The 21,831-nt window shown below is 38.8% G+C and overlaps 1 protein-coding gene across 4 annotated transcripts in view; it reads right to left on the reverse strand.

Moving 5' to 3' along the window:
- Nucleotides 1-3,150: 3,150 nt before the first annotated feature.
- Nucleotides 3,151-21,831, reverse strand: part of DNAJC13 (DnaJ heat shock protein family (Hsp40) member C13) — a 118,237-nt gene continuing 99,556 nt past the window's right edge. For 2 of the 4 annotated variants that reach the window (XM_024761691.1, XM_024761689.1), the window contains 8 exons: nucleotides 17,106-17,275; nucleotides 16,904-16,946; nucleotides 16,352-16,525; nucleotides 14,620-14,799; nucleotides 14,045-14,185; nucleotides 12,258-12,401; nucleotides 9,674-9,773; nucleotides 3,905-4,011 (listed from right to left, as the gene is read on the reverse strand). In XM_024761691.1, the coding sequence (XP_024617459.1) occupies nucleotides 3,905-4,011; nucleotides 9,674-9,773; nucleotides 12,258-12,401; nucleotides 14,045-14,185; nucleotides 14,620-14,799; nucleotides 16,352-16,525; nucleotides 16,904-16,946; nucleotides 17,106-17,275 (1,059 nt within the window). Of the gene's footprint in view, nucleotides 4,012-9,673; nucleotides 9,774-12,257; nucleotides 12,402-14,044; nucleotides 14,186-14,619; nucleotides 14,800-16,351; nucleotides 16,526-16,903; nucleotides 16,947-17,105; nucleotides 17,276-21,831 lie in introns of all 4 variants that reach the window. The other 2 variants (XM_024761688.1, XM_024761690.1) reach the window with 2 other exon arrangements.

Genomic DNA, 21,831 nt, shown 5'->3' on the forward strand with positions numbered 1-21,831 from the left:
AACTCCAAACTCTGAATTCTACATTTCATTTTATAGTGAGACTCATTTGACTGTGTAAACAGTCTGTGTTTTAGTTTTAGTACAGAACTCTTCATTCAACTCAGTTGTTAAGCGTCCTCAATTTGGAAGTAAATTTAAATCATTCTCTGGGTCTTGCCTCTTGGACCTTATCTGATGGTAAACAGGCAGCAGCTTAAGGGAAAAGATGTTTTAGTGTGTAGGAAACATGGTTTTGCTTACCAAAAATTATGGAATCTCTGATTTTGGAGCCAAGATAATGACTTTTTAGTTAGCGATTACATAACAACATGACTATTTTTAAAACTAACAAAAAATTACAAATCACTTTATGTTGACCTAAAGTGTCCTTGGAATTTGTTTTACCCTATTCCTGATCCCAAGTATGAAGACAATGAGAAAAATTGCTATTGATACAACAGCTCACCATTATTATCACTCTTCTTAGGCCTCACAGTTCCCAACACCCTCTCACAGGCGTATTTAATCCTCACAACAGCCCTGGGAAGGATGGGTTAAGAATGATCATTATTTTATAGATAAGGGAACAAATGCAAGGGAGCCTTTGCATTCCTTGCTCACAGCCCCTCTGGCCACTAAAAGGGAAGTGCTTATACCATATAGGGGGCCATGCATTCCAAGCAGGTAGTTAAATTTCTAGTCAACAGTTTGCCAGAAACAGACTGAGTTTATCTGCAATACTTTTTGCAAATTGCGCTTCCCCAAATCCTAGTAAAGTTTAGGCATTTAGAGACATTTCATCACATAACGGACAATATGCATTAGAAAAGGGATCACAGAATTTCTGGACTGAAAAGGGTTCTGGAGCTGATTATCTAGTGACAATCCTCGGGCTTACATATGACTTCCAAGAGTGGTCTCTTGCCTGTTTCCCGTGTTCGTCCCCTGCGTTGCTCCTTAGATGGGCTGTGTGTTACTAGTGCCTTTCAGTTTTGCCACCTCTCACCACCCTCCCCCACCAACAAACACACCAAATTGATCTCAGCCCACTGCTATTTTAAAACACAGCTCTCATTCCTGAACCACATCTGGGCCTGCATGCCGATGCCTCAGCTTGGCACTCAGGACACTGCCCAACTGGCCCCTCCCTAGGCCTCAGGTTCGGTTCTCTCTGGACCCCTATATGCCACCCACACCATACCACCCCACCCCTCCAGATATCCTATACTTACTTTCCTGTTACCCTGCTCATGCTGCCTCACTTTTCTCTCTCAGGGCAAATTTCCCCACGCATAAATCTCAGATAAAACCTCCACTCCAAAAGAGGACAGAGGACCAACCTGAATTACACCATGACTGTGATCAGCAACTTCCAACTGTAGGAAAACCAACAAGTCAAATGGCCGCAGGGACTTTGACAGACAAGTGGTGGGGAAAAGAAAGGGATGGAGGGGCAGCCAGATTGAAAGAGACTCAAGACACATTTAAAAAAGAAAAATAGCAAGACCAAACTCTGGTGTCTAGCAATGTACATGTGGGTGATGAACTACGAAGTCACACAAGGAAGCGTTGGACAAGTGGTCACTTTTGAAGGGAGGGGCTGTGATTCTGATGGGGGCACATGTTGGGGCTTCTGGAGAGGCTGGCAAAGTTCTTGACCTGCCTGGGAGGTCAAGAGTGATTCACTAAACTAATTTGTTCAGTGAGATTTTCTATACCTGTTTTAGTTTACAAAAAAAAATGTTTAAAAATGAAAAACAGGGGCTTCCCTGGTGGTCCAGTGGTTAAGACTCTGTGCTTCCACTGCATGGGGCATGGGTTTGATCCCTGGTCGGGGAAGTTCCACATGCCGTGAGGTGTGGCCAAAAGAAAAAAAAAAAGTAATAACTCAAATATTAAAAAAAAAAAAGAAAAAGAAACTCAGTCTTCCTAGTCACATACACCTATTTGAGATTATTGCTATCTCAGGATAGTGGCTCAGAAAACAGACTATGGTGTCAAGTAAAAGTAGTTTTAATTTCTTACTCTGTTACTTACTAGTTGTGTGACTTTCGGTAAGGTGCTTTGCCTCTCTGAACCTCATGTTCTTCACCTGGAAGATGGGAATTATATCAGCAACAAGCCCATAGGTTTGCTGAGGATTAATTGAAGTCATGCACATATGACACTTTATAAAATGCTTGGCATAATGTTCAATAAAGATGAGTTGGTGGTGGTGTAATGAAATGGGAGATTGGGATTGACATATATACACCAATACGTATAAAATGGATAACTAATAAGAACCTGCTGTATAAAAAATAAATAAAATTCAAATATAAAAAAAAAGATGAACTGTTATTGGTACTCAAACATCAGTGACTTGCAGATTTATTTAAATGGGCCTTTACTGTAAATATTCACAATATTTATGTTCTTTTAATATTTAAAGAAAATATATTGTTGTATTGATTTATGCTCTTCTAAAACACCTACTCCTAAATTAGCTGTTAGAATCTCTTTTAGTGAACATATTTTTATAACTAAATATTGCCTCTTAGAAACTAAAAACCTAGGTATATGTTAAAATACTTACATGGGTACATTACTCCATAATCTTTAAGTTGAGAGATGGATAAATCTGATGGAAAATTTTGAATTAACAATTTATGATATGAATTAAGTGTCCATTCCAGCTCTTCTTACACATCAACTGTGGAATAAACTTGGTTCTTGCTTTCAAAGGCAACTTGGAGGGTTGGATACTTCCCTATTCTTTAAGAAGTGTTTGTATATATTTTACATGTTTATATTTTCTTGTAGTCTGTGATCACACTAGAAGACCTTGGTGCTGAAATCTGTGTTATGTGAAATCTCCTCTCACTCTTTAAATTTCTTTCCTCTTAAAAATATTGGAATTAATGTGTCACATGCATTAAACTATTTATTAACAGCCTGACCCATTCCTGAATATTGTATGGAAAATAAATGAGATGCTGTCTGTGTCTTGAAATTTAGATGTGGTTGAAATACTAATGAAGGGATTTAGGAATGAACATATATGTCAATGTAGCTGTATGAGATACTAGAAATGTGAGGCAAAGTCTGTTTACTGCTACTACTACTAAATCTGTCTTAGAAATAAAGATATACAAGGTCTTCAAAGGGAAAAATGAAACGAGAACAAATATATCTCATTAACAAAGCAGTCAATTCCCTTTATTTTTAAAATTTTATGTACACATAAGAATGATCTGTATAATGTACATTCAATATAGAAAGCTTTATATATTTGATAATGTATAGAACATTTCACAATTACACTAATCTCTTACATAACATCTTGACATCCATTTTTAAATTTTTTTGCACAACTCCTTTTTCATTCAATTTGGTAAAGCCAGTTATACATACTGACGTATGCTGTGAGCTCTCAGAAGGTTAATAATTGAGGAGAGGATACCAGCGAACAGGTGCAAGGACAAAACCTAATAGTGTTCGACGGTAGGAGAACAGCCACACAGACTCGATGCAGGAGAGGGAAATGCCCTTCTTAGGGGTGACTTAGATTTCCCAATTTCTGTAGACTGCAGTTCAACCCCACAGTCACACTAGTTCAAAAAAACATTATAAAAACTAGGAAGAAAGTTTTGTCTTTTTGATTCACAGTCTTGTAAACAGATATAAAGGAACAAAATGTGCTTACATACATCAAGAAAAAAAATTCTTGTGTACCTGCTTAGGTTGATCCACAGAGTGCTTTCTTATAACGTGATACAATTAGAATCACTGACTTTTTTCCTAAATAAAAATATACTTATAGAAAAAGGAATAACACTGTCATGAAACGAGGAGGAAGGCAGTTAAGAGTTTTCTTCAACGTATCAGCTGGAGGAATGTGGACGGGGCACTGGCCTTTCAGCGTTTATTGTCTCTCAAGAAAGTTTCAAGTCTGATAGCCAAGGTCGCCTGCCTCATGGTCTACGGGAGGCGGCAGGTTAGACATGACTGATGACGATGTCCCTGCAGTAAGGTAGCCAGCAACTCCAGGTCCTGCAAGAGAGAAAGGAAAATACACACCTTCTAAAGAGCAGAGTCATGTGAGAACACTGACCTTTATAAAAATGTCAGAACCAGGTCAAGCACCCCATCACAAGGAACTGATACAATCTATTAGGATTACCTAAGCATACAACGAAACCTTTAAAACAGCTACACAGCACCATTTTCATGGTTTGCCTTTACTATATGACAAAGTTAAAAATCATTTCAAAATTTATACTGGACAGTAACACGGGTGTGGAAATATGGAAAAAAATTTCCGTTCTCACATCTGGGAAGTTCAATCTTTCAAAAAATCCTGGACGCTGAAGGATATAGCTAACGTCAAATGAGAAAAAACAGGAACAGAGGAAAGAAACTCTGTACTTGGGTCAGTCCATTCGAAAGTCATACATGATGAATTCCCAACAAAAAACACTTCTATCCACATTCGAGATAACCTATTTTCATTTGGTGCAAAGAAATGCTACTATAACAAGTAACACCAAATGAACAAGGGTTGCTACACCAAGGTCTCTGAGAAAGAAAATGCAAGCTCTGGACATCGCTCATAGGAAAAAATAAGTGCTATGGAAAAGGTATCAATATTTTAGTTTTATATGTCTTGATTCTAACAATCTCTAGTGCACAAAAATGCCATTATCTATGCCAGCATTTATGAAGATGTGGCCTATGAGCATATAATGGCTTTAGTCCTCTAGTTTATCATGAACTGCAGAGACATTTAATTACACCTCAGAATCACTGCACAACTGTACAGAGTACTTGCAAGAGACACCGTACTGTAGCATAATACTGCATATTGAACAATACTTTTAGCTGAGATCATAGGAAACAAGGCAAACAGCTAAGGAACATTGAAGGGTTAGGACTAGAAAAGCAGTGGAAGCGGCATGCATTTAGCAAAATGGTTCTCTACCTGCTTCAGAGAGCTACACAGAAGTTAGCAAGCTGCCTGGCAGAGCGGATCTAAAGCCCGCTCCTGAGGTGAAGGGGACTGCTGCCAGTTAGAAGGGAAGGAGAGACACCTGAGGGGAAAAAAGAAACATAAGCAGCAAGGGAAGTCATAAGGAAGTGCAAACAGCAGAGCAGTTTGATGAAGGCTAAGGTATAACAGGGACTGAAGCAGGACAAAAGGGGGACAATTCAGATTCATCTTGTTTTTAACCTCATGAACATTTGTACTGAGGACGTGAAGAAAGCAGACACTGTGTATGCAGCACGTGGTTACACAGTGGCCAGAGACAACTCAGCTCACGTGAGGTGCCGCTTGCCACCTGGAGCGCCCGGGAACTTAGAAAACCTAGAAAAAGGATTTTCCCTTTTCTAAGGCAAGGTGGGCCTGCATCTATCAACCCCTGCTTTCCACCAATCAGGACACCAGGCCTTCCACAGACTGCTCAGGAAAGAGACCATACCCCCCTGACAGCGGTTCAGAGCAATAGCACCACACGGTTACATCACTTCCCACCAACCTGCCACTCTGAACTTCAGGCAGCAGCAAGATTGCTAGGGCACACGCCAAGGATGCAAACCTTAAGAATAAACCCCTAAACACTCCAGATTGGTACAGTTCCTGAGCACTTCTGATGTGGGCTCAACTTAGTTCACATCAAATGAATAGATTATGAGACCAAATCATGAATGCTACATATAGAGAAAGGACTAAGGATGTGGTTCTCAGACTACACGCTGAGGCACCCAGGGGCAAATTCACATGGGCTATTTTAAATTTGAGAGACAAGTGACATCTGTTGGATACCATACAAACAACTACTTGCAAGTTGTTTGGATATAACTACTTAACAAACTTAATTATTAAGCATTTCTTTTGGCTTAGGGGTAGATCAAGAAAAAAAAAATGACTAAGATAGGGCTTCCCTGGTGGCGCAGTGGTTGAGAGTCCACCTGCCGATGCAGGGGACACGGGTTCGTGCCTGGGTCCGGGAAGATCCCACATGCCGAGGAGTGGCTGGGCCCATGAGCCATGGCCGCTGAGCCTGCGTGTCCGGAGCCTGTGCCCCGCAATGGGAGAGGCCACAACAGTGAGAGGCCTGCGTAGCGCAAAAAAAAAAAAAGAAAAAGACTAAGATAGTAAGGCACTGTGAACTGAGAAAGTTTAGGAACCTCTGAGCTAAAATCTAAATTGTGAATGATGGGCCTAGAAGGATTATTCAGAAGAGACCAAATTCTAGCCCCACCATTTGCCTCTTTAGGAAAGACAAGTCAATTCCTGGTATTTCTCTAAATGAAGTCTGAGATACTCTCTCCCTCACACTCCTGGCCTCTTCCAGACATGTCTGGTTTCTAGGGGCTGGAAGCTACAGTCTGCTAGGATACGACACTGTGTTCTCCAGAGAAACATGGCAGGAAAGAGTAGGGGCTGCCAGAAACGGGGCACATGGCACACTGTGTAAGGCAGCTGGACTCTTTAAGAGGGATGTGAAAACAAGAATCCCACAGAACGGAATTGGCTGCCATGATGGAGTAGTGGAAGGAGCACGGCCTTTGGTGAAAATGAACATGGGATTCTCAGTGGGGGGGAAAAAAAAGAAGCCCTGTCTTAGCAGCAATGTCCTACAATAAACCGACACTGACCTTAGGGAATCTTTCTTAACATGGCTCCCACTGTGTAGTCTTGGACATGTGTAAAAAGAAAACCAAAAGGTAATAAAAACCAACTCTGCAAAGAACTAATGGACCAGTTTGATGAGAGGCCCAAGAAATGCACCCTTGCTCCCTTTGATGACCTTAGGAAAACAAGATAACTATTTCACATGCCTCTAATTAAATAGAAGTAAATAAGTATATAGTACAAAGTTCTTCATCTCCAATTCTAGCTCCTAAAAGCATCTTTGCCTTGGCCCACTACTCTTTCTTTCCCTGTTGTTCCTTCTTTCTCTATTGATTTTCTAGGTGAGGAAATCTGAGGATTTTCACTGCTGAAATTATTTTTATAGGGCTTTGCGCTTGTTAGCACCAAGCTCTTCTAAAACAAAATAAATGGCTAAGTAACCCAAGGCCCTACACAATGAGCAGTTACAGCTTAACTGCACCGTGGGTAAAGTCCCATTGAGGCACTTTTAGATGAACATTTATCATAAAACAAAACAATAATGCCAGGCTAGAGGGTCAGTCTCATCCCAATTTATCAACATTGAGTAATCCTGCCTAGGATATTTTAATTTTTACTCCAAATCCTGAACATGTGACTGAGTGACATTTGCTCAGCAGCCAAGAAGAAGAAAATTATAAATGTGATTAGTCATTCCCATCTTATTTTGAAATAGTAATTAGCTTTCTCTCATCTCTCCCCATCTCCTAAACAAAATCGACTTATTGGAAGAAAAGGATGGTGACGACTTATGTTCTCACAGCACGTTATTTCATTTGCAAATTGATTAGACAGAGGCTGGTACAAACTGAATCTTCTCAAGACTGAAGGCAGGATGGGGTAAATTTAAAATTCCAATTCAACACAACACTGTATACATTCCATGGAGTTCCACATAACGGGATTTTATCATTATTAGAAGTACTAGCCCCTTTTATCAAACAATGACACACAATTCAATGGAAAAGCTCAAACACAAAATAGAAAACATTTGGCAACCCAAGCGATAAATATACATCGGTTCAACCGGTAGTACTTTCACAACAAAAGAACATCCCAGACTGATGATGTGCTAAGAACTGGACAATTTAGGGGCCAACACAGCTCAGAGCTAGTCCAGATTGTCCCACATCAACTGATGTGCCCTTGGGCTTCAACAATGACCTTCAGAATGGCCACAGTAAAACTCCAGGCCCTTTCCAGGCTGGGATTTATACCACCTACCCCTCGATGGCTTTATATGGAACTTGCTGCCCCCTGAGCCAGACCAAGGATGTGAAGAAATTTATAAACCCCAGCCTTTTTATTTCCCTAACCTTCTGCAGCCCATCAAAGCTGCTTCTCATAACTCATTCAGAAGCCACCCCAGGGATCCAAGTAAAAGGAAAGGCACAGACAGAAACCTTTTGGCTCCCTGAACTTTTCCTATAGTTATTAGGGAATCTGGGTGGGGGTGAGGACCAAGTGATTTCTAAAGGAACTGTAGGTCTCTGAAGATAAATACTTCTCTCTTCTGTATTCTAACGACAGACCTTTTGACCCACAGCTGTTAGTACGTCAAGGATCACCTGCAGTCTTTTATTCCATCCAGTCAAGTCAGTGAATGCAGTGAATGTGAAGTACACTCAAGAACAAAAAGAATTAGAAGAGGGCTTCCTGTCCCTGCTTGTAATCTACATCTTCCTATTCTTCAAGGTAAAATTTTAAATAAGTTTACTCTCAGCCAGAAAAAATACAGCAGATTTTCCAATCATACCATTCTTACATACAAAGTAATGAATATAATACCATGAAAAAGTGGTATTCTGTAAACTTTTTGGGAAAAGAGTCTAAAGAGGTAAAGTTTTTAGTGTGTCTATAAGAACATACCCCTACTTAGAAGCTACAGCTTTACCCCGAATTTGAAAGAGATATGGAAGAGACTAAGACTATATTCTAGGTATTTCTCTCCATAGGAATCATAGGGCAGGGGATGGGAAAGGTAGAAGGGAAACCCATGGCACTCTACTCTTAATGTACACACATGTACCACATGTTCATAAACTCTAGAAGTCTGATTATAAATTTTAGTGGATTAATATTAAACAGGTCACAGTGGAGGAAAAAACAGTAATGTCACAACCACATCTAAAATTAAAACCATGTAAAACTTTCTCCAAAGTCCTCACTTCTGAATATTTAAGATTTGGTCTTCAGGATTTATAAATTTCTATACTAGCGATCAAGATTATTAAAACAGTTACACTGGTGTGAGAAACGCTGGGTAATTAATTTTTTCTCTCAATTTACCTACATCATCTCTGGTTAGAGGAGGACGCAGGGCTGATATTTTAAAAAATATTATAATTTCAGGCAGACTGCAAGAACCACTTAATATTCCTAAGGTTAATTTCAAACTAAAAACTTTTATACCAAAGACTATATTTCATTTTCAGACTTACTAAAATAAGTCTGTCAAATGGACAAATGTCCCAAGCTTCTGAAGTGTTTTATCTTCTGATCCCTAGGCAGTAAAACATCCTTTCCTTTGATACCCACATATTTCCTCCCACAAAAAGATAAACCCTAAATATTTAGTAAAACTTCAGATTAATCACTGGTAACTTCAAAGAAAAAATATTTCGCGTGTGAGTATGCATATTTGGCATTTCAACCTAGTATTCTGACAGAATGGAACGATGCTATCATGTTTCTGATACTGATATTTCTGAGTAGATATTTCTCTACTCTTTCGTTATATGTTCAAGATAAACATTTTAATACAGCCATACTCCAAATACAACATATGACACCATGGATTTACTGGATCAAAACTAAGCAGAGTCCGTGTTGCAGTCAGCACACATTCAACACCACAGCAGTTCGCATGCTGTCTGGGCTAGAACCAGAGGTCCACTGCATGCCCACAGCATCTCCAAGACAGGTAGCTAGGAACCTATGAAAACCCTCTAAATGCCATTTTTAGTCTAGACAGGGCAAAAGAAAGGTCCAAGTGGCTTCTGCCATGTGTCTTAGGGAAGAGAATTTGGTGTGGTTTACCTGTGAGGTATCCTGCTGTTTGTGACTCAGAAATAAACAAGTCATGTTTCTGATCTTTGAAGGCACTCCAGACTGAAGAACGAGACAGGATTTCATTCACCTAGGGAAGTAAAACAAACTCTTTGAACTTAAACAAACTAAGTGCTAGATGTTGGTAGATGAAATTAAAGAGAAAAAGCAAACTTCCAAGACAAAAGGAAGAGGCCACCTGAAGAAAGAACCAAAGATGAACCAAGACCTCACATTCATCAGACACTCTACACCAGGCACATCTCACTAAGCCAGATGCAAAGAAGTCCCTAAATCAGTCTTCCCTCTAAACTTGGACTCTACTGTTTGAACTTACTGACTTGTATGTAATTTTGGCATGAAGATGTTCTTGTGATAGTAACAACTGGCTGACAGTGTGGTGTGGGTTCATGAAGTATTCCTGAGGAAGGGGTTTGGGGAGGAGCTACTGCAAAACTCAAGCTACAACTTTTTTTTTTTTTTTTAACATCTATTTATTTATTTGGCTGCACCGGGTCTTCGTTGCGACACATGGGATCTTCATTGTGGCATTAAGGCTCTTAGTTGCGGCATTCGGGTTCTCTGACCAGGGATCAAATCTGGGCCCCGTGCATTGGGAGTGCGGCGTCTTAACTGCTGGACCTCCAGGGAAGTCCCTCAAGCTACAATTTAAAGCACTTTTTCATACTATGGATGTGACCTGTTAGAAGTTTAAGAAATCTATTAAGACAGTTGTGCTCAACATGCTTGAGAAAATAAAATAGATTAATATAGAAAGCATCAGAGTATCACATGTAAAGTGGGCAAAATTGTTCTGTGATATATATACACATATGAGTATAAATAACGTGTGTAAATGTGTATTGGACTAAGATGGAAGACATGTTTCTTTCTGTGACATAGATTAAAAAACAAAGTTTAGGAAATTCCAATGTAGAGGATATCTTTCGCATATCAAAGTTCAGATCAAATATTTATTGAGCACCTCATATGTGGGTTGCACAGTGGACACAAAGATGAGAAAGACTTTCTCTGTCCCTGAAGTGCCTACAGTTTAGTAGGGGAGACAGACAATGCCAGATAACTTAGTGGTAAGCATTAAAGTAGAGATATACACGGGGACTGTGTGAGTCCAAAAGACTCTTTGTCCCAACCTTGGGGAGAAGCAATGGTGGAAGTGATTAGTTGTGAAGGTGCTAAAGTTCCTATTTTGGAAACTATCATAATTCTTTCCTTCCCTTGGGAGTGGAAGGTGGGTGTCAAGGTTGCTCTGCTAATTGTCATCAACAGGAATCTGGAGGGGAGGACAACTGCCGGTGCGTGGTACACAGGAGTGCCTTTGCTTGGCATTCAGAACACCCACAGGTAACTTTATTCAACATATAGTTAATGACTGCGGCAGCACATGCTGTCTCTCTTCTTTATTATCACCTTAAATAGTTCAAATGATAATACTGCTAGGAGGGACAACAGCATAAAAAATATTTCTTTATTTGGAACACACAAACACAGTGGATTCACTAAAGGAGAGCTTTAAGTCAATTTAAACCTACAGAAGAACATTAGTAGGTAGAAATAGTCCAAACATCTATGAACAGATGAATGGGTAAACAAATCGTGGCATATACACACAATGGAACATTATTCAGCCTTAAAAAGGAATGAAGTGTTGAAACACACTATAACGCAGATTAACCTTGAAAACATGCTAAGTGACAGAAGCCAGACACAAAAGGTCACATATTGTATGATTCCATTTATGTGAAATGTCCAGAATTGGTGAATTCCTAGAAAACAGAGTGGTGACTGCCAGAAGCTGAGGGGAAGAAGAAATGGGAAATAACTGCTTAATTGGTACAGAGTTTTGGGAACTAGATAAAGTGGTGGTTATACAACATTGTTAATGCACTAAATACCAGTAAATTGTTCAATTTAAAATGGTTAATTTTGTTGTGTAAATTTCACCTCACCTTAAAAAAAGAGAGCGTTACTAGATAGGGCTATATAATAATACTGAATAAGGAACTCCTCAGAAGCAACATTAAGAATAAAACCAATGAGGAAAATTAAATTACTGAACTGGTTTGAACTCAGCATATGCATGCGGCTGAAACACATTAATAGAATCTAAGTTACAACAAAAAGGAAGCCAACACTTTGTAAGTGCTAGTAACGGAAGGAGATGAAACTAAAATGATGTTCTGTATCTTTTAAAATGGTATTATGGGATGGTTAATGAATGCGGTTATCACTACTCCACAGTAACTCCTAGAACTGAAAGTTAATCTTAACCGGCAACTAAATGCTCAGTATTCTTCTATGCTGAAGAATGTGCAACATGTTACCACTATCCAGAGAAAGAATCCTCCCAGTGACTATTTGAGTATATAGTTTGTGCTTTATGAGGCAGCTATGCTAGTCCATCCCTGGTCTTGGGATCTGCTCCAGTTACGGTCAAGAACCACACCTGTAGGTGGAACCTGAGCTGAGGTGCATAGATCACCAAAGGCCAAGACACCTGGCTTTGAAAATGCCTTGTAATTGGCAGATCAAAGTTACCTCTATGTAGACTCACCTGTTCTCCATGCTGCAGGCTTCGAGTCATTGCCTTGAGAGCTTTAACAATCTGAGCCTTTGTGGCTGCTGGGCTGTCCAGATTTTCAAGGCCAATGCCTTCAAGTAATTTTAAGAGGTATGGGACCAAATCTGCTTTCAGGGCCTAGAAGATAATATTAAGTATACATATGTGTGTACATGTGTGTATATATGTGTCTTTGTGTCTATATATATATATAGATAGACACAAACACAAATATATACGCTTTAAAAAATGTAAGCCATCCACTGAGGAAATAATTTCACCCCCAGAACCATATCTGGAAGAGGACACTCTGCTTTATTTTATTTTAATGCCAGATGCAGAATTTTGGGGGTGAGGGTATCTAATAATAATGACATTTTTACTTAATGAGATTTTATTCTGTTCCATCAACTATTTTAAATGCTATATGCTGATTATTTTACTTAATCCTCCCAAAACCTAATGATGTAGGCATAACTATAATATTGCCGATGGAAAAATCAACGCATGGAGGGTAAAATATGTTGACAGTCACAGAGCTAGACAGTAATGGAATCTGTGTCTGGACCTATAAAGTACAGAACCTGAGCTTCAGCGAGTATACTGGTCTGCTTCCTCTAAGGACATGTACTGATGGGCAACAATATTGGCAGTATATTAGTTTTTTTTCACATTTTCTTAAAACATCAACCTTTGCATTCACCATACATTTTCTATCAGCCTAATAAAAGCTAAATAATACTCTGCTACCACACAATTTTCACTGCCCACTCTGAGATTCAAAGGAAAGAGGTGGAAGTAACTAAGTCAGTCTACCTCATTTTTACAGATATTATTCTTGGAACAACCCTGTGAGAAGTCATAACTTTATTTTACAGATGAGTAATCTGAGTACTGTAAGGGTAAATATCATGCCTGAGGTCACAGAGCCATCAAGTGGTAGAACTAACTCATGTTCTTTCCAATACAACAACCCTCCTAGCCAATTATAAGTTTGAACCTCAGAGCATCCAATTATCTCCTTGAAATGTACTCAGTACTTCTAACCTGACTGAACAAGGAACAGGGATGGAAGTGGGGGTGGATGGGGAGAGAAGATGTGAGAGGAAAAGGGGCTGGGAAATAGGAGGGCCAGATAATAAGGATGCAAGGGCCTTGTATTCAGGCTAAGGATGTCAAATGTCACTTTGTCATCTGGCAGGTAATGGGAAACCACTGAAGGATTTTTAAGTGAAGAATGAGTTACACTTTTAAGAGTTGTATTTCAGAAAGATCACTTTCTCAATGGCTTCTAAATTTATTATATGTTTTTTTTGTTCCCTTGGTGTCTACAACATTGGTACCCACTAAGTCTTCTTTTCATTAGATGGGTAGTCTCTTTGAAAAGGACTATAAGAAAGTTGGCATGTTTTTTGAACATGACTTAAAAGAAACAAAGGAATGAATAAACAGAATGAATCTTTCCAAAAAGGATAAAATAAATTTTACAAAGCAAGTTAAGGATAAATGCTTAGTAAATAACCAAAATTTAAAATTCAGACATCACAAAAGTACTTTGATATTGGTAGGATTTTGGGTAGCTGGCCCACCTTTTCTGTGTGTATATATACATGTGCCTGTGTGTGTGTGTGTGTGTGTATAAAATATAAAATTACACATGCACAAATTCACAAGTTACCTCTCTGTCAAGTCAGGGAAACCAAAATCAGTGCTAAGTAAGTGAAAATCTATTTGTTTGGTATGTTGCCTTCCCTAAAATAGAAATCTAGAAAGTCACTTACTTGTGCTACTAATTCACTCTGCTCCTTCTGAAACATTCGGTTAATTGCTTCACAGGCTAGACCAACAGTATCTGGTCTCTTTTTCATTCCATTTATCAGTGGGCCAATCGTCTCCAAAGATGCCATGGCTCGAACACACAGCTAAGTGCCCAAAAAGAGAAGGTTACTTGTAGACTAGCAATATTTTATGTAACAAGGTAAATACCACAATAATATATGAAAAACCTACATTCAGTTCAAGTTTTTTTTTGCTTTTGGGCCGTGCCATGCCAAAAATCCCTTAGTTCCCCGACCAGGGATTGAACCCATGTTCCCTGCAGTGGAAGTGCCAAGTCTTAACCATTGGACCACCAGGGAAGTCCCTTCAGCTCAAGTTTAATAATGAACTAAGTCAAATTCAGTCTCCTATTAATCAGATCATTTAAACCAGTTTAAGAATTGTTACAATACCATGAGGCTCATATGGATTAAGGCACATGGTAGGAAGGGGATTTATACTTCAATGTACATTAGTCAGGAAGAGGGAGCACAGATAAATTCTAGAGCTATAAGCTACTAAATGGATTCATCAATACCTCGTTTTCAGACAGGGCATGAATAACTCGAATGGCACTCTTAGGAATGGCATTATTCCTATGATTCATCGCCTGGATAACTTTGGGAAGATGGCCCAATGGTGGGACCTGATCAGCCAGCTGAGGCTGTGCATTGAAGAGGCATACTGTTGCCATTGTCAAAGTTTCCAGAGTTTCTCCCTGGAGAGGGTATAAAACAAACAAACAAGCAAGCTGTAAAATACTGATGAAGTCCTAAACATCCTTGGTAATTATTTGGTGTTACTAAGGGCCCACAAGTTCTAAGTGCTGATACTTAAAAGTGATCCCTAAATCCTAAAAGAACAACAAACTTCCCCATCTTGACAAAGGCATGAATTTAAAAGACTTTAAGAATGTGATACATTAATCTAAGCAGCCTTTCTCTGGGCATTTCTATTCCACATCTCATTTCTACTGCAGATAAAAGAGATGTCTATTAAGAAATCATCTCTCAAAAGATATTACTAGAAATTTTCAGATGTTATAGAAATGCCAATATCAAAGAACATCAGTAATTCAGGAGAATGAAGAACTAGCGAAAATGTTTTCCCCAGTTCTATTAAAAATCCTACTAATTAACATGTCTGGCTGCCATTATGCACTTTCTATTGTGGAAAATGGATTGCAAAGACCTGTAGCTTATACCATTATATGCAAACATATATATCCATAACATAACATGTCTTAAATAAACATGGAAGCTGGGATGCACCGAATAAGAAAGCAATATAGAAGGAAAATGTTATACGTTTTTCTGTTTCCAAGTTTCTCCTTTCTGAGGATTTCATTTTTTAAGCAAACTATATATGTAGTAAAAATCCTAGTAAAGAGAAAATGTGACTATAGAAAGACATATGTAAATATCTAACGTAATGTTAATTTTTTTTTGAAGTCTTGCAAAGCTAATGATAGTAACTAATGATTTCTAAGTACCTGACATTATACCAAGTACTCCACATTTATCAAAACTCATGAAAACTTCAGCCTTAGGGGCAGATGCTGTTACCTTTCTATGAGGTAACTGAGGCAGAATCATGAGGCATTACTCCAGGTCACAGAGCTAGTCACTGGTGGGGCTGGTACTGGGTCCGGGACCATCTAACACAGATCGGGCTCTTAATCACCTCTATAGCCAGCTGGTTTAATTAATTATGTACCTCAATTATTTTCAATATACGAGTTCAAATAACAAAAGCTTATATTACATCAGGGTTTATGACTTGCCAAGCAAAGACCAAGTCTACTTTCCTACTCACTCCTGCTTTCCTGCTAGCCTTTAGCTTTGAGCATAGGTACAGGGTTCACCCATGTAGTTAAGACTCCCCTGTCAATTTTTTTAAGTAGGGTCATTCCTGCCATCTATGGCAAGCTAAGTGAAGAACATGCCCTAGCAGGACACACTTCCATTTAGGTTTCTACACTGCACATTTAGGTTTCTCCTTAAAACCATACAATCACTGGAAATGGGATGGCAGAAACCTTTCAGAGCTACTATAATTGTTAGAAATAGCATCCTCTCAATATACATAACTCCAACTTTTACCAAGAAGTTTCACTTTTGACAAGGCATATGTGAATTTAAGGGTGGCTGCTACATTGAAAGAGGTAGCCAATTCTTAATGTATGGTCAACGAGGATGGTGTTTTAACAGAAACACTATCAACATGTTTAGCAAACTATACGAAATGTCTGGCTGACAGCTAACGCTTACATGAGGATTGTTCTTCTCCAGGAGCTCAGTTAACTTTTCTAGCAGTGCAATAAGAAATTCTCTAGGCTTTCTTAGAACCCAAGCTGGCTGTGCAATAAAGATTCTCAAGAAAACTCCTCCAACAGCAAGTTCACCTTCTGCTTCTGCAAACACCACAGCAAAATCCTCAGGCAACTTTAAATAGAGAAAGAATAGTCAAGTCACTTACTCATCATTAGTTGTACATTAAGCAAGAAATAAAAACCCTATTCAAGAAATCGTTATGAAATTAACTAGTCCTTAAACAGTCATTAATATAATCAAATCAAAATTATTGTTTTATTTTCTCTTAACAAAATTCAGAAAAAGTCCTTTGATTAAATTACTTACTCTGAAAGTGAGTATTCCTACTTTTATGTTTAAAACCTTATTTTCAAGGGGAAGACCTAAGTTTCTTAATGACAAAGTATCTAAAAGGTTGGCATTAAACTCACTCATCAGGAATTTAAAAAAAAAAACAAAAATTTACAGTAAAATGTAGAATTCCTTCCTCTGAATAAAAGTATACTTTACCTTCCAGTTTACATCAGGGTTGTCTTGCTGATTTTTAAAGTGCCTTGGGAAAAAAAAAGGGGAAAGGACATCAAACTTCAGTCACAAGACACACTTTCATGCATGTAGAGTAAGCCTTAGAGAGGTGACAGACGTGAGGCATGCCTGCCTGCCCGGTGACCCCACCTGAAGGCCCTAAGTTACTGCGTGTCTCTTGACTTACTCGAGCACCATTTCTCTAACTGTCATGGACACTTTATCTCTGGAGCTGTCATTCCAAATTAACTCAGGATTTTCATGAGTTCCTTCAAAAATATGGACGGCAGCTTCAGGGTTGTCTCTCATGGCATCCATAAAAACACTCGGGAGAAATTTCATCAATGTAATTCGAACCTAGATGAGGAGGTTTGAGAAAGAAAAAAGACCTATTGGAAACATCTCAATATTTGGTCTGCTTTACATTTCTCTAAGATAGAATGTTGCTGTAATTTGTGTTATGGCTGATATGGGCCACAACTATCATCCAAAAATTCTGGACTGAGAGAACAGATAAACCTTGGTTTATGCAAAGGTAACAAGACTCACTACGACCTGCTACTACTTACCTATCCAGGTTCATTTCCTCTCTCCTCCTCAAATTTAAGAAACATTAAGAAATTCAGCACCAGTGGTGTGTGAAGTTCCCAGAGCACACCACTCTGCCAGATCCTGCCCTGCACATGCTGTTCCCTCTTCCCAGAAGGCCCTTAGCTGCCCTGTCCCTCCACCCCTCCCACACCCCACACCCTCACAAATTTTTCTCATGCTACCTTTGTGTCGTACAAGTATTTTTTAGTGCATTTATTTTGCTATATTATGTTTTACATTATACTGTGCCTTTTTCCAGAAAGGATTTAAAAAACAGCTTAAAAAATATATCCAACACACACATACACACAAACTGAAAATTAGTCTGAGGCATAAGGACAAAGGGAAAATGAAGGTTGGAAAGATAAGTTTTTCCCTCAGGTCCTCACATAGTTTTCCCTCCTTTGTGTCATTCAAGTCTGTGTTCAAATCTTATCTTATAGAAAACTTCCCTGGCCAAGTCTGTCTTGCTGTCGCTGTATTTTCAGCCCCTGGCACAAGCAGATACTTGAATGAATATCTCATTCAGTGTATACTCTGAGTATACTCATTCAGATTCTTACTTGAATGAATGAGACTAATAGAAAGTCAGTACACAAAGGAAACATCAAAAGCTCTGTAAAATTGCAAGCAATATATTACAAATTTAGCCCTGAACTCCTAGCAGCTAATGAACTAAAGGAAACACTGTCAGTTACATGATAGAGAGCATCCACAAAACAGGATGTGTGTCACTTTTCTGGGTCAAATGGATCTAAGACATAAATACAAGAGTTAAAACTATAAAACTCTTGGGAAAAAATACAGGCATAGATCTTTGTAAACTTGGATTAGATAATGGCTTCTTATATATGACATTAAAAGCACAAGCTACAACAACAACAAAGATAGTATGGACTTCATCAAAATTAAAAAAAGACCCCATCAGTAAAGTGGAAAGACATCCACAAAATGGGAGAAAATATTTGAAATCATATATCTGATAAGGGACTGGTATCCAAAATATATAAAGGACAATTACAACTCAATAGTAAAAAGACAACCCAATTAAAATATGAGCAAAGGATGTGAACAGACATTTCTCTAAAAGAGATGTACAAATGGCCACTTAAGCACATGAAAAGACATTCAACATCATTAGGCACCAGGAAAATGCAAACCAAAACCCTGAGATAACACTTCATACCCACTAGGATGACTATACTCAACAAAGATATATTGGGTGGGCCAAAAAGTGCCTTCAGTTTTTTAAGTAAAAATAAAAGACACATTTTTCATTTTCACCAAGAACTTTATCGAACAACATATTCACCCTTTTATTCCACTACCTTCTGCCATTTTTCAGGCAACTTCATAATTCCATCTTCCCAAAACTTATCTTTTTGAGCAAATAACTGTTCCAGGTACATTTTTCAGTCTTCCAGGGAAACGAAATTTTTTCCATTAAGAGAACTTTGTAAAGACTGAAATAAATGGAAATCCTAAGGTGCAATGTCTGGTGCATACGGCAGATAAATCAGAACTTCCCAGCCAAGCTGTAACAGTTTTTGCCGGGTCGTCAAAGACACACGTGGTCTTACGTTATCCTGATGGAAGATTATGTGTTTTCTGTTGACTAATTCTGGACGCTTTTCATGGAGTACTGCTTTCAGTTGGTCTAACTGGGAGCAGTACTTGTTGGAATTAATTGTCTGGTTTTCTGGAAGGAGCTCATAATAGAGAACTCCCTTCCAATCCCACCATATACACAACACCACCTTCTTTGGATGAAGACCGGCCTTTGGTGTGGTTGCTGGTGGTTCATTTTGCTTGCCCCACAATCTCTTCCATTCCACACTGTTGTACAGTATCCACTTTTTGTTGCCCGTCACAACTTGTTTTAAAAACGAAACGTTTTCATTACGTTTCAATAGAGAATTGCATGAGAAAATACGGTCAAGAGGGCTTTTTTTTTCTTTCTTTCCTTGCAGTACGCGGGCCTCTCACTGCTGTGGCCTCTCCCGCTGTGGAGCACAGGCTCTGGACGCGCAGGCCCAGCGGCCATGGCCCACGGGCCCAGCCGCTCTGCGGCATGTGGGATCTTCCCGGACCAGGGCACGAGCCCACGTCCCCTGCATTGGCAGGCAGACTCTCAACCACTGCGCTGCCAGGGAAGCCCCAAGAAGGCTTTTCTTGCTTAACCTAATGTGGAATCCAAGCATCAAAGCGATTCACATAACCAAGCTGGTGCAAATGATTTTCAGAGCTTGATTTGGATATTTTGAGTATGTCGGCTATCTCCTGCGTGGTAATAACATTGATTGTTCTCAATTATTGTTTCGATTTTATCGCTATCAACTTCAACTGGTCTACCTGACCGTGGAGCATCGTTCAGTAAGAAATCTCCAGCACAAAACTTCTCAAACCGTTTTTGACACGTTCCAGCAGTCACAGCACCTTCTCCATACACTGCAAAAATCTTTTTGTGCGTTTCAGTTGCATTTTTACCTTTCTTGAAATAATAAAGCATAATATGCCGACAATGTTCAATATTAAAATGGCTACACAAAACTTAACCAATATTGATTAAGTCTTTTTTTAAATGCATGCTGATATGATAGCTGTCACATTCAATCTAACAAAATTGTTTTGAATCAAGTTAAAGACAGCTAAGTGCTACTAGAGCCATCTTATGGAAAAAATTGAACGAACCTTTTGGCCCACCCAGTATAACAAGTGTCAGAGAAGAGGTGGAGAAATCAGAATCCTCACACATCACTGGGGAATGTAAAATGGTGCAGCCACTGTGGAAAACAGTCTGATAATTCCTTGAAAAGTTTAAAATAGTGTTACCATATGATCCAGAAATTCTACTCTCAGAGAAATAAAATACATAGCCACACAAAAACTTGTATACATGTGTTCACAGTAGCCTCACTCAGAATAGCCAAAAAGCAATAATCCACATGTCCATTTTCAAATGATAAATGGAAAAACAAATGTGGTATATGTATACAATGGAATATTATTTGGCAATAAAAAGGAAGGAAGTACTGACACATGCTACAACATGGAGGAATCTTGAAAGCATTATGCTAAGTGACAGAAGCCAGACACAGAAGACACATATGATTCCATTTACGTGAAATGCTCAGAATAGGCAAATCTATAGAGACAGAAAGTAGGTTAGTGGTTGCCAGGTGCTAAGGGGAAGGTGAATGGGAAGTGACTGCTAAAGGGAATGGGTTTTTTTCCTGGGTTGGTGAAAATGTTTCTAAAATTGATTGTTGTTGCCCAAACCAATGAACTGTATACTTCATATGTGTGACTTATATGGCATGTCAATTATTATCTCAATAAAGTTGTTACCAAAAAGGAAAATAAGTTTACTGACCCCAGTTCTAGAATCTCTTGCTGCAAATCATTCAATTAAGGAGCTGACACTTATATTTTTCCTATACAGAAAATGTAAGTGTAAATATATTCACCTTGGTAAAATTTGTCCCTCATGTATTTCAAAGGTCAAAAAATTACTGAAGCGCTCAAAAATCAATTCTAGTACATATTTATTTTAAATATCTAAAACATTATTTAAAACATGTAATATTAGACATTATAATTATGTGCTACCCAACTCTAGCTTTAAGAAAACTCAATATTAAATATCAATATTCATGGACTTCCCTGGCAGTCCAGTGGTTAAGATTCTGCCTTCCAATGCAGAGGGCACAGGTTAGATCCCTGGTAGGGGAACTAAGATCCCAAATGCCGTGCATGGTGTGGCCAAAAATTTTTTTTTAAAAATCGATGTTCATGATTTTATGGACCCTTGCTATAGGTATCCAAATGCAATCGCCCTTATCCTGTCAACCCTGTTGATGACAGACTATTAACCATATTCCCAAAGTAAAACTGTTCCAGGTCCTGTGACAGATTCTCAGGAGATCAGACAAGGAAAAAAAACAACTAAATCTAATGTGTTTTACTGATGTAAAGTAAAACCTAACACTCTGGAAGTGGGGGCTCAGGAGCCTTTATTTCATATCTGGGCTGGCTTCAGTGAGCATTACTTCATGTGAAACTGATTTAATAACAGAAGAAGGGGACTTTGATTACACCTGTGTCTGAATGCAATTCTATTTAGAAGTGCTGTTCTAACAGGTTCCTGCTCTGCAAATTGGACCATGGTTCCAGAGATCATCTTATTAGCTCCAGATTCTTAATGAGAGATCTCCCTGCAGAGAGGAGAAGCAAAGGTGCCTTACACTCACGTGCTATATGGCTTTAACTAATACAGGTGTGGGGTGTATCTCCTTCACAAGCTACCTCCACAGGCCAATCCT

The sequence above is a fragment of the Neophocaena asiaeorientalis genome, unplaced genomic scaffold (assembly GCF_003031525.2).
Source record: "Neophocaena asiaeorientalis asiaeorientalis breed wild unplaced genomic scaffold, Neophocaena_asiaeorientalis_V1.1 scaffold401, whole genome shotgun sequence".
NCBI lineage: Eukaryota > Metazoa > Chordata > Mammalia > Artiodactyla > Phocoenidae > Neophocaena > Neophocaena asiaeorientalis.